We start from the raw sequence: 12,645 nt of genomic DNA on the forward strand, positions 1-12,645 counted from the left end.
TGGTCTGGTCACCTTCCTCTAGATCTGATGGTGACTCTTCATGAAGGAATTGCCTGGCAAACATCTCTTTTCTCCGAAAGCTCTGATCCCTCCTATTGCTACCCTCTTTCAGGTTGACATCAGAGAGTCAGGCAGAGACCAAACTAGACAGGTCACTTTACTCCTGTCTGGGCCTCATGATCTTTCCTTTCGTCCTTGGCTTGGGTCTCTCTTTTCTTGATTTGCAGAAGGGGATAGGAAGAGCCATTGCCACTCATACACCTGCTACCTTCACTCTCTGTTCCTTTCTGTGCTACTGTGAGGCTGCTCCACTACAGTTGAATAAACTCCACAGCCTGCCCTGCCCTGAGTACATAGGGAAGGGGCTGCTGCTTTTTCTGTGGCATTGAATGCTGTAATATGGCTTCCCTGTGTTTCCTGAGGTCCTCACAAGGCATGGTTCTGTTCCTTCCTCTTTTGCCTCAGCCCAAACTTGTTGCATCAAAAGGCCTGGTTGAGAACGTGCTGGCTGGAAGTGCCATTAGAAGCCATCCAGCACAGCAGTTCTTAGACAGATGTGGGGACCCACTAGTGGGTTGGAGCTAGTTGGGAGGAAGGGGTGGTATGGCAGCTGGCCTTCTAAGAGCTGTGCATAACCTGCAGACAATTCCTCATGCTGTAATGATGGTTCCTACATCCGGATCTGCCCTTGGCGATTTCACACGTAAGAGCGCGTGCAAAGGTCAGGGGAGGCGAGTTGAGAACTCTTGGATCTTGCTCAACCCCCCTCGTTTCACAACCTGGAGAAACTGAGGCTGCAGTCACTCACTTCACAGACATACTGATCTTTTGCCGTGTACTGGGCACGGTGGCCAGTCCTGTGGGGGAGATAAAGAACACATGGGCATGGCCCTACCTAAAGAGCTTACACTTAAATAATACGATAATGATACCTTATTCTTTATAACACTTTATAAAGGGGTGATGTGGGTTATATGCTCCCATTTTACAGACATGGAAACTGAGGCTCAGGGAGATTATGACCTGCCCTCAGCAGTCACACAGCTAGTGGCCAAGTCATGTAACACTAATGCTAAGAGATAAGGATAAACTCAATCTGTCCCCCTACCTCTGGAGTTTAGGACTGACCCTGTGGGATGAGGCTCTTGGTAATGGAGTTCCCAGCAGGCCTGTTTGAAACTGGAATGTGCTCTGTTCAGTGAGCTATGGCTAGAATTAGAGATGTTGCCCAGTGTGTCCCAGTGACTTGATTTCCAGCCACGGAGGGCAGCAGGTTTCTGTGATTGCCCACCAGTTAAGTCGGCCCATGGCAGCTTCTGGTTTCAGGGAGTTTCTGTGGCTTTGATCTTTGTGTGCTTGGAGAGAGACCAACAGGGCAGTCAGGCGGGTAGAGCTGAGGCTATGAAGGAAGCCTTCTACCATTTACTCCCCACCCCAGTATACTTCATATTTCACTTCAGCAAAGCTGCTAAATTTGTTTTCATATTAGAGTGGAAAAAAAGACAAAGTGGGGAAAAGCTGAAAAGAAAGTTCTGATTTGCTCTGGGCTATGGGGAAATCCTTTTAAAATTACCCTCATCTTGGGGACAGCCAGATGGGCCACCCCCTGCTAGCAGGGCTGGGAGTTGTCTCCTGCGTGTAGAAGAGGGACTTTGATGCGGAAGCACAGTGTCCATTCGAGAAGCATTTAGTGGAATAGTCAGCACCGTGCCAGATATGGGTAGCGAATAGTTACACAACTTTGTACTGAGGTTCTAATCCCCAAAGTCCTCTGATTCAGCTTAGAGGAAGGCGTTGCTTTTCTGTGTTCCATTTCCCTGACATCCATTCTTTCCTGTTTCTTGCCTTCAGATTTAAAGGCCCGTAAGCAGAAGACTTCCTCCCAAAGTTCGGAGCACCACCTCAGGAACAGGAACCTTCTCTTGCCCAACAAAGCCCAGGGGATTTCAGATTCACCAAATGGTTTCCTCCCAAATAACCTAGAGGAGCCAGCCTGCCTTGAAAATTCAGAAAAGCCATCAGGAAAACGAAAGTGCAAGACCAAGCACATGACGACGGTCTCAGAAGAGGCAAAGGTACATTACCAGCCAGGGGAGCTGTAGAGGAGGGGCATTGTGGCGGCCGGGGCCGGGCTAGGTTGGCACATTTTCCAGGCAGGCTCCTCAGTCAACAGTCTTCTGAGTGAGTGAGTACACGGGGTGGGGGGGGGGGGGTGGAGATCAAATTAACCCATATTTATTAAAATATTTTAAACTAGTTCTAGAAGGGTTGGGGTGTGGATTTGAAGAATGGGAACTAAAGTTAGAGCTAACAAGAAGCATCTGCAAACTCTGGGGTTTGGCCCATGATGGCTTTTCCTTGACAATCCTTGAATCTCCTTTGAGTTAGGGGAGAGCTAAAGAATATGGCAGGATGTTACCCTGAATAGCTTGTTAACATCCAATCAAGAAGCTTTTGTATGGGCTTAACTCACTGGAAACCAATCAGGGAGCTTTCTGAGTCAATCAAGGTAGAAAACAACTTACAGAAGCAAGGATGTTGATGTCCAGGCCAAGGTTGCCTAAGGGTGGGGCTGAAGGAATTCTTCCACTTGGGCCGGTCATAGCTGTACTTCCCCAACCCCACTCCTCAGTTCCTTTGCTTCTCATGGAAGCAGAGGAGCAGGTAAGTGGGCACTCACCAATCAATAGCCAGGCAAGCGTTCTAGAACCCCTGTTCAAAATTGACGTCTCTTTTGGGTCTGATGTTCATGGCACTGGTGTTGAGTTCTGCATTGCACAATTCAAAAAAAATTACACCGTCCTTATCCTGGGTGAGCTGTACATTTGAGAGAAGTGAGGTTCAGGTTCACATGTTTACCTGTAATATGTGTTTGTCTTGACAACCAAAAAAAAGGTCATATTGGGCTTGTTTTGGTGGTTGTGATCCTTACGGTTCTTTCCAGCTCCAGAGCAGGGATCCCTGTGTGGCACTGGCAAAAGGTAGGAGACCCAAGTGCTTGAGTCCCCCCTCCTTTCCCCTTCCTCGTTCTGGAATCTGGTTCCAGCTCAAACAAAGTACTCAAGCCTATTTCTTCTTCTTTAAAAATGGAGATGATACTTCATGTCCTTTCCATCTCAAGAGGGTGCTTGGGGGAAGAAAGGAGGCAACGGATGTGAAGGGCTTTGAGAACAGTAAAGTGCTCTCTCTGAGGCTGGTGTACATCCTCGAGTTTCAGGCCGAGGTAAGAATGAGGAGACAGAGGCTCGGAGAGGCAAGGTAGCAGTGCCAGTTCCCTGCGACCCCCAGAGGAGGCCTAGGCAGGAGAGGGGAAGTCTGGTCTGTGCCAGGTGCTCTGCTTGCATGATCGCTCTTAATTCCCACAGTAGCTGTCCTCATTCTATGGTGAGGAAACTGAGGCTTGGGGAGGTTAGTGGACTTGTTCGAGGTTACTCGGTGACCCGAGTGAGAGACTTGGCGTGTGAGGCCGGCCTGGCTGCCCTTGGCGCACGCCCCCCACTCTTTGCCTATGTCTCCACCCTGTGAATGGGTGGCTTCTGTCTATCCGGGAGACACTGGGGGAGGGGGCAGCTGGGCAGGGAGACACTGCAACCCTGAGCAGCTCTGGCGAAAGGTGGGCGTCCCCCTCCCCTGCTCTTCCCCACACACTCAGATGGCCCCGTCCCACACAAAGGTGGCCAGCCGCCTGACGTTCAGCAGCACACGCTGATGCTTCTGTCTGGTTATTCTGCCTGGCGGTGTGTCCACTGACATGTTCTCCCAGAGAGGTTTTCTCCCTTCACAGGGCCTCCCTTTCTCCCTCCCGCCTTTCTTTCTCTCCTAGTCACCACCACCTGCTCCAGTTGCCCCCATGGCACGGTGCTTTGTAGTGGGAAGCAAGGTGGTGGGAGGGCGGGGGACGCACGTGCAACACTAAAACTGGGGCATTGGCCAAAGGCTTCTTCCCACAGGGGTTCCGAGCCAGGGAGGAAGGGGGGAGGGGGAGGTGGTCCCCATTTGCTCTTGCTCCTCCCTCAGGCAGCCTCCCTTGTCTCTGGCAGCTCTGGCCCCTAGAAAGAGAGTCACCCTTTGGCTCCCGGCTTGGCTTAGCAAAAACCTGGGTACTTTACCCAGCGTCCTCCAGTATCACCATAATACACCTCTATCCTCCCGGCAATAAAGCAGCATTCTACACTCATAGCCGGTGCCTTCCTGCTAGCTATCGTACCTCTCTGCCCTTTTGGGATGTGGACATATAGCAGCTCTTGTCTTGGGATTTACCAGAGGAAACAAATGCCCTGGGACCTTGTCTTTTCCCTGCTGCCATTCCTTTCCTGGCTTCGTGTCTTTCTAGGCAACTCTTCTGGCTGCCCAGGGCTCTCCCTATAGCTGCCTTGGATCGAGTCAACAAATGCTTGTTGCAGTGATGTGCCCAACCCCGAGTTAAGTGTTGTAAGGAACAAAAGAGAAGATGACAATGTGAACCCTGACCCCGGGGAGCTTCAAACGTAGCAGGAGAGGCCAGACTTGTCCGTGAAACAACGGGAGGAAATTGACAGTCAGACATAAGGCATTGGATTATGTGATTCAGACTAGGTGTTCTGGGTGTTGCAGAGAAAGAGGGCAGTGGGGACCAGAGTGTTGTAGAATGTTGTAGAAGACACAGGATTTAAGTGAGACCTTGATGCTCTAAGGGACTTGGGTAAGTGGGATGTATTAGTTATCTATTGCAGTGCAACAAACTACCCTAAGAGTTAGCAGCTTAACCCAACAATAAACATGTATTATCTCGTACACTTTCTGGGGGTCGGGAATTCAGGAGCAGCTTCGCTGTGTCTGGCTTGGGGTCTCCCGTGCGTGAAGTTGCAGTCATGGTGTCAGCCAGGGCTCCATTCATCGGAAGGCTTGACTGGGGCTGGAGGATCTGCTTCTAGAGTGGCTCCCTCACATGGTGGCAAGTTGATGCTTGTTGTTGGCAGGAGGCCTCCTTTACTTGCCCTGTGGGCCTCTCTAAAGGGATGCTTGAGTGTCCTCATGACCTGGCAGCAGGCTTCCTCCAGAACGAGTGATCCAAAAGAGAACAAAGCAGAAGCAACATTGTCTTTTAGGACCTAGCCTTGGAAGTCACACACCGTCATCTCTGCCTTCTCCTGTTGGCTACACAGATCAGTCCTCTCCAGTGCAGAAGGGGGCTACACAAGAGCATGAATATCAGGAGGTGGGGATCATCAGGGGCCATCTTAAAGTCTGATGAGGGCACATTCTTGTCCTCGGGCCCCCCAGTGATTCATACCCTTCCACATGCAAGTCATACCCTCCTCTCCCAAGGCCCCCCCAAAGTCTTGTCCACTTACGGTATCAACTCCAGGTTTCGAATCTCATCATCTAACTTAGGTCCAGGTGCAGATGAGGCGCCTTGGGTCTGGTTCCTCGAGTACAGCTCCTCGAACACAGTTCCTCCCCATCTGAAGTCACCTCCCTTCATCTGAAAGAGACAAGTTACCTGCCCCTATAGACTCACTAAACCGTGCTGGGCCAGGCATGGGAACTTGCTCTAGACATTCCAGTTCAAGATGGGAGGATAAAGGAGACATGCAGGGGTCATTTCATGAGGAAAGGACACTAACGTTTTGTGAGCACCCACCTTGTGCATTGTTCTGGAGCTGCTCTAGTTCATTATCTCAAAGACCCCGCAAGGGAAAAAGCGAGGCTCCGAGAGGTTGGGTCTTGCCCCAGGTCTTATAGCTAGTGGCTGGCAGAGGCAGGATTCAAAACCCGGTCTGTCTGCTTCGTGAGCTTGATCGCTTTCCACCAGCCCAGGTGGGCATGAGTGTGATCGGGGACACAGTGTGGTGAGAGGTGGGAAAAACCTGGTGAGGGTTGGATGTGGGGGGAAGGTTTTTGCAACAAGAGTGAAGGCTTCCACAGCCGTGCCTCTTTAGTCAAAGCTAGCTGTCTCCACTTCTCTTTACTCTGAGAGTTTGCTCCCGCTTATTTATCGAGATGACTTGTAAAAACCACAAGAAACGGGGACTGAGGCAGGTAAAGAAGGCATGCAGAGTGCTTGAGAGAGGCTGGGATGTCTCCTCAACCTGCGCTTTCCAATCCTGTCGTTATTCCTTGGTTTCTGGGGTTGAGGACTTGAGCCCCTTAGCGTCTGCTCACCAGGTAGAAATGAGCGGGGACCTGTGCTGATCTAGGACTGCGTCTCTGCTTTCCAGGGCAAAGGGCGTTGGAGCCAGCAGAAGACACGCTGTCCCAAATCTCCCACCCCAGCGAGACCCACAGAGCCATGCACGCCCTCAAAGTCCCGAAGTGCTGGCCCAGAGGAGGCCTCCGAGTCACCTGCAGCCCGGCAGATCCCCCCAGAGGCTCGTCGGCTCATAGTGAACAAAAATGCTGGCGAGACCCTCCTGCAGCGGGCGGCCCGTCTTGGCTATAAGGTAAGGAGCCGCCCCAGCCACAGGATGCCATTGCCCGAGCATCTGTGGAGAAGCTTCTCGCCACTGGCTCTTCTGTGGCCTGGGCAGGGCTTGGTTTGGGGCTTGAGCCCAGGCTGGCCTCCTCCTACTGCGCAGACGGCCTCTGAGGCCGCCTTGACCCTGGCGTGGTGTGTGGGAATGCAAACCCTTTTGAAAGGCAATTTAGGATGAACAGAATTGAAATGGTAACACAATATCATCCAGTACATTCCTAGGCCAGAAATGGGATTTGGGGGTTTTTATGTCGTCTTGAATTTCCCTGTGCCGTGGCTCCCCCACTCAGGGACGGGGGTGATCATTGCTCACTCTTTACATCCCTCTCCAGCTTCCCCTTGTTTCAGCTTCTGGTAGTGGGGGGGTCAGGAGTACATTGGAGGGGCAGAGATGAGCTCACCCGACCTTATGCTACTTCCCTATGGATGGAAAAGAAATTAGGAAAGGAAGCTGGTGTTTATTTTGTCGTGTTGAGTTCTCATTACGTCGTGTCCTTTCATCTTCACTGTAAGCCTATGGCAGTAGGTTTTATTAACCCCATTTTATAGGTGAGAAAATCAGGGGTTAGCAATGTTAAGTGATACATCCACAATCACTCAGCTACTACGTACATGTGAGTCTGAATTCACACCAAAGTCTTTTTGATTCCCAAATGCCAAGGTAGGGGCAGAAGCCTGACTCATTTGCCATCATTCAGTTACCTTGTTGGACATTTTTGTTGATATGAGCTCCTTGACCATGCGCCTTTGCCCGCCACACCACTTATTTCCCCAGGATTTGCTCTGAAGGGTGGAGCTGCTGGGCTTTAGAGTAGGCCCTCTTTTTTTTTAAGGCTTCCGACACCCATAACTGACTCATTTAAAGACAGCTGCACTCCCAGCCAGCCTGGTTGGCACGGGAGAGCCGCTTTGACAGTGTCTTACTGGCAAGCCACGCATCTGTCTCGAGCACCTCGTGTGGGGGCCTGGGTAGCTGCCAGGGGAGATCGAAAGAAAAAATGATGACCAACACTTGCCCTTTAAGTGAACTTCTTTTACCTGGGGCCAAAGCAGCCAACAGGAAACCACAGGCCAACCAATCAGGACAGGGCAAGAGCAGGTTGGACAGCCTGTCATGGGAGGGAGGGAGGGAGGGAGGAGTAGTCTGAGGCCTGGAGGAAGAGGCAACATCTGCACTGATGAGGAGGGTAGGGGGCCTTGTGGTCCCCTGGGTAGAGGCAGTGGGCACACACAGGCTCGCGCGCTCGCTAGCTCTAGCCAGCCAGCCAGTGAGCTAGCTGTCAGTCAGGACGACTGAGTCCCATCTCACCAGGGCCTGGGGGAGTTGATGAGAGGCCCCTGGTAGCTGCTGTCAGCCTCTTTCCCTCAGAAGAGGGGCTGCCTCTCCCCTCCCCGTCAGCGTATTCACCAGCTTCATCCTAGACTAGCTAGGCTGCTTCTCGGCCTGGAGTCCCACTTCTGGTCCTGTCGTCTCAGCCCAGGGAAGCTAATCATTACTATGGATGAGTGACCATACTGGCTTATCCTTGGAACAGTCTTGATTTGAGGGGAGGGCTGGAATTGACTGCCCAGGGATAAACATCCAGCGATAGTACTTAAAACAATTAAAACCAGCATCCAGGGATAGTACTTAAACCAATTCTTTCTTCCTTGTTCTCGAATTACTGCCAGGGGCTGTGCTTGCCAGCACATGTCTCATTTCTCTGGTCTGGGGCTGTCTCGAAAAGCCCCAGACTACAGAAAGGGTGCTCAGACACTTCAGGCCTGAGGGTGTAAGCTCTGGGTGGGCAGGTGAGCCTCTCTGAGGGCCTCACGCCAGCAAACCACACCCAGATGAGTATTCTCGGTCACTGGAATTGCCTCCCCACGGCTGAGGACACGGCCCAAAGTTGAGCCCCTGGCGATGGCACCTCAGGACTGATTTTGTTGGCAAAAGATTTTGAGATTTGCCTGTCAGTCTCTGGACTAAAGAGCAGGTTCTGAGACTCTGGACATTTGGAGAGCTTCACACCTAACTCGGGTGATTTCCGGAGTTCGGCCTCTGTTTGCTCACGGTGCTCTCCCTGTTCCCACAGGACGTTGTTCTCTACTGCCTCCAGAAAGACAGTGAAGATGTGAATCACCGTGACAACGCTGGCTACACGGCCCTGCACGAGGCCTGCTCCCGGGGCTGGACTGACATCCTGAACATCCTGCTGGAGCACGGTGCCAACGTAAACTGCAGCGCGCAGGACGGCACGAGGCAAGAAGGCTGCTCCCCTTGCCCCCCGCCAGCCCCCCCCCCCGCGCAGCCCCTCCCTCAAGAGAACCTGCCCCGGTTCGGACAGGTTGAGGGCAAGGCTGGATGAGTCCCTGCTGGCCAGTGCACACTGCTCACTGAGCGGAGGCTGGTGTTGTCTAGCGATCATCCTGTGCACCTGTCTCGGGCAGAATCTCGGGCTTTACGAATTGGGAGGTTGACCTTAGGGTAACATCCCAGATATGATTCTTGAATTGATGTCTATATACTTAAGAAAAAAAAAAAAAAAAAGACACCTGCCATTGTCTTAAAGAAATTGCACCCGTTCTCCTGTGCTCTATTCGAGGGACTACTTCCTGGGTGAAACTGACACAAGTTGCATACCGCGTGGGGGGACTTGGGTCAAAGGATGTAGGCTCTGCCTGGCCACTGGCCTGGTGTGTGGAGCAGCTCTGCTCATCCCTGCTCTGGGGCAGTCGTCTGGGTTTTTCCGTTCCTATCCCCCAGCATCTGCTCTAAGTTTATCCTCAGTCAGGGGCCCGTTCTCTCCTGAGCTCCAGAGCTAACAGCGGAGCTCCACTGTGCCACAGGGACTGTCCCGTCATGGTGGGGGAAAGATAAGAGAGAGAAATGGGAGGGAGGAGAAAGGTAGGGCTAGAGGGCAGTGCAGGCCAGCAAGTGGTTCCCCTGCCCTAAGTCTTACCCACGTTACACTGCGGTCATCTCAGTTTGCTTTCCCTGATGAGGTGGCGTGAGGCCTAGACACCCAGCTTCCCACTTGGGCCCTGCTGTTCTCACCCTGTATCACCTCGCAGGCCAGTTCACGATGCGGTGGTCAACGACAACCTGGAAACCATGTGGCTCTTGCTGTCCTACGGGGCTGACCCCACGCTGGCCACCTACTCGGGACAGACGGCCATGAAGCTGGCCAGCAGCGACACCATGAAGCGCTTTCTGAGCGGTGAGTACGGCCCAGACTCAAAACCTCGTCCCTAGGTCTGGCCTCTGATCCCTGAGCTCCCGAGATGCCCTTCATCTCCCTCCATATCAAGCACCTCCCATGAGGGGCGTCAGCCCTCTGCACGGGCTTTCCTTCTGGCGGCTCAGAAATCTCTGTGAGCTTTAAAAAGTCAGAAGGTCGCTTCCTCTTGTCCCTGTGCTTTGAGTGTCCGCATCACACGCATCCTCTTCAGGGCCCTGGTAGCCCGCGGGGACCCATTTCCCCGCTCGGTATGTGGGGAGGCCTCCCTGTGGGACAGCAGCCCCACTAGTAGATTTAGTTGGGGGCAAAATGTGTGGACTTGTGCTTTGAATGGTATGTCAGTTGCAAAGAAGTGACACTTAACATTTTGCTTTTGTTTTTGCACTTTGTACTTTCTCCCTGTTGGTGATCAAAGTCCAACCCTTGGGACCCCTCCAATGCTTTCTTCCTCACACTCTGTGGCGACTGTGATGTTCCCTCTGCGTCCTCCTGCTTCTTTTTCCTCCTCCCTCACCTGCCCCCTCTGGAAAAGTAGTGTTAAGGCCCATGGCAAGGGCCACAAGCCAACTTGCATTTATTTTCTTATTAGCGGATGACAGCTGTTTGTCTGCAGTTAGATAGCTCTGCCGAGTTGGGCAGCAGGGAGGAGGGAAGGAGGGAAGTCTAGCTTGGGCATGCTCAGTGGGAATCTCCTCAGACTTGACCTCCGAATGAAGGAACCCCGCCTCCTTCGTGACATCACAGCTTGGCCCTTGCACTAGCAGTGACTTCTTCAGGCTGCCTGAGCGGCAGTTGGTCAGATGGAGCAGCTGGGAGTTGTGTCGCTGATCCTCCGCGGAGGCTTCAATGTTTGTGGTACAGCCCCTCTCGCCTGGAAGCCCACAGGGCCAAGGATTCGCCCGAGGCCGCTCCCTCTCTCCCAGGCTGTGGTCTCAGTCCCCAACTCTCCCCACCCCCTGCCTCCCCCAATACAGTCATGGGCTCCCAATCAGGGGCTCATTTGTTTATTGAACAAAGGTTAACTAGGTAGCTGATGATGGAGGAAGAAACAAAGGAACCTGAGCTAAAGGTCCCCATGGAAGGAGGACTAGGTGGGAATTGCCTTCTAGGTACTAATAAAAGCTGGAGGGGGAGTGACAGGAGGCCGCTGAGGGAGCCCTTGACTCCTGCTCGGCCAGCCCCCATCCAGTCCGCAGCCAAACCAACTTATCCCTGCTGGCCACCCGCTGTGTGCAGGCCTCCCGCCCCCAGCAGGACCCAGCCTCTCTGGCTGCAGCAGGAGGACTGCCTCTTCCCTCTGCCAGCTCTGGGGTCCCAGGCCCCTGTCTGTGAGGGGTGGAGCCGCTTGGGGATGCTCCTTCAGGCCTTTGTTCTGGGGCAGTGAGGACTCTTGTTCACTTTAGCTGGACCATCACCGGGGCGCGGGGCTCGGGGCAAGCCACCCTCTGTGGCCTCTTCCTGCATGCCGCGCACCGCACGCACTCTCCTCCACGCGCACGCGTGTTGTCTGCACTCCACACAGTTCCCAGGAAAAGCTGGCACACAGGAACATCTCAACATGATAATAGCACTGCACGAAGCTCTCCTTTGATCAGCAGGTCTCATCTAGGGGTCTCTTTGGGCTAGAGGCTGCCCTCCTGAGGGCTTGGGGCCCTCTGGGTCCAAATAAAGCTGTCTCTGACCACTATTGCACGCAAAGTCTTTTCTTCCCCGACCCCTTCTCCAAAATCCCCAAGGAGTTTGAATGTTGAAACCATTTTAAGTAGTTAAAGAATTAGAAATAAACATGTTTTTCTCTCTTCTTCTCATGTCTGTTAACTAATCCCAACTACTAGAAAGCCTTTTGATGCCTCCTTAAACTAACTTGAATGCTAGTCTGTGTTGCAGACGCAAGAGAAGACTTTTCTTAATTCTGGCACTTCCTAGCCTGTCCAGGCTGAACACCCTCATTCAAATCTTGACATTGTTTCTCAACTTTATGGGCATGGAGCTATAACTTCATAGTGGGAGCCGGGAGCTGAAAGGAGTGTTAAAACTGGGCCACCTCTTTTCCATGCAAATACTGAGTGCCGATTGAAGACAGAGCTCTGACTGGCTGTTAGGGAAAGTGCTCAGTCTGGCTAGGACCTTGGCAGCTGGGAGATGCAGGCACCAGGAGGAGGGACTTGAGCCCAAAGGCTGTTTTGGGGGGATGAGAAGTATTACTCAGGGCCTTTTTTAAAAAAATAAATGTATTTAGTATTTATTTATTTATTTATTTCTGGCCGCGTTGGGTCTTTGTTGCTGTGCGCGGGCTTTCTCTAGTTGTGGCGAGCGGGGGCTACTCTTTTGCTGCGGTGCGCGGGATTCTCATTGCGGTGGCTTCTCTTGTTGCAGAGCACAGGCTCTAGGCTGCACGGGCTTAGCCTGCTCTGGGGCAGGTGGGATCTTCCCGGACCAGGGCTCAAACTCGTGTCCCCTGCATTGGCAGGTGGATTCTTAACCACTGCGCCACCAGGGAAGTCCCCCCGCCACCACCTTTTTTTTTTAATTGAGGAGAAACCCACCCAACAGGACCATTTTGAAGTGAACAATTCAGTGGCATTTGTACATTCACGATGTTGTACAACCATCACCAGGAGCTTTTTCGATTCCTTGAACTGGGTATTTCTCTTTTTTCATCTCCAAAGCGCTTCCCTGCCCCAAATCTCAAGGAACCACTGGGTAGAGTGGCTGCAGGAAGCACCATGAGGTTGAGGGTTGGGGAGGCCCCTACACCTAGATGCGTCCGTGTGGACTTCCGGATTTCTTTTTACCTTGCCTGTCTGGCTGAGGTAGTTAAAAAGCTTTTTGCTTTTCATCCCCAAGCATTTGCCTGACCAAGTTCTCCATAGATTAATTGTCTTCTTCCTCCCCTAGTGGAGATCCCACTGGGCAGCAAATGAAGGCGAGTCCCTGTAGGGTGTAAAGGGCAGAAACGGCGAGCCAGAG

General features: G+C 52.6%; 1 protein-coding gene across 10 annotated transcripts in view; it reads left to right on the plus strand.

Annotated features, from left to right (window-relative positions):
• BCORL1 (BCL6 corepressor like 1) overlaps positions 1 to 12,645 on the plus strand; it is a 60,425-nt gene that overhangs the window by 38,930 nt on the left and 8,850 nt on the right. For all 10 annotated transcript variants that reach the window (XM_036840795.1, XM_036840793.1, XM_036840803.1 and 7 more), the window contains 4 exons: positions 1,852 to 2,075; positions 6,201 to 6,422; positions 8,530 to 8,696; positions 9,509 to 9,654. In XM_036840795.1, the coding sequence (XP_036696690.1) occupies positions 1,852 to 2,075; positions 6,201 to 6,422; positions 8,530 to 8,696; positions 9,509 to 9,654 (759 nt within the window). The remainder of the gene's footprint in view (positions 1 to 1,851; positions 2,076 to 6,200; positions 6,423 to 8,529; positions 8,697 to 9,508; positions 9,655 to 12,645) is intronic.

The sequence above is a fragment of the Balaenoptera musculus genome, chromosome X (assembly GCF_009873245.2).
Source record: "Balaenoptera musculus isolate JJ_BM4_2016_0621 chromosome X, mBalMus1.pri.v3, whole genome shotgun sequence".
NCBI lineage: Eukaryota > Metazoa > Chordata > Mammalia > Artiodactyla > Balaenopteridae > Balaenoptera > Balaenoptera musculus.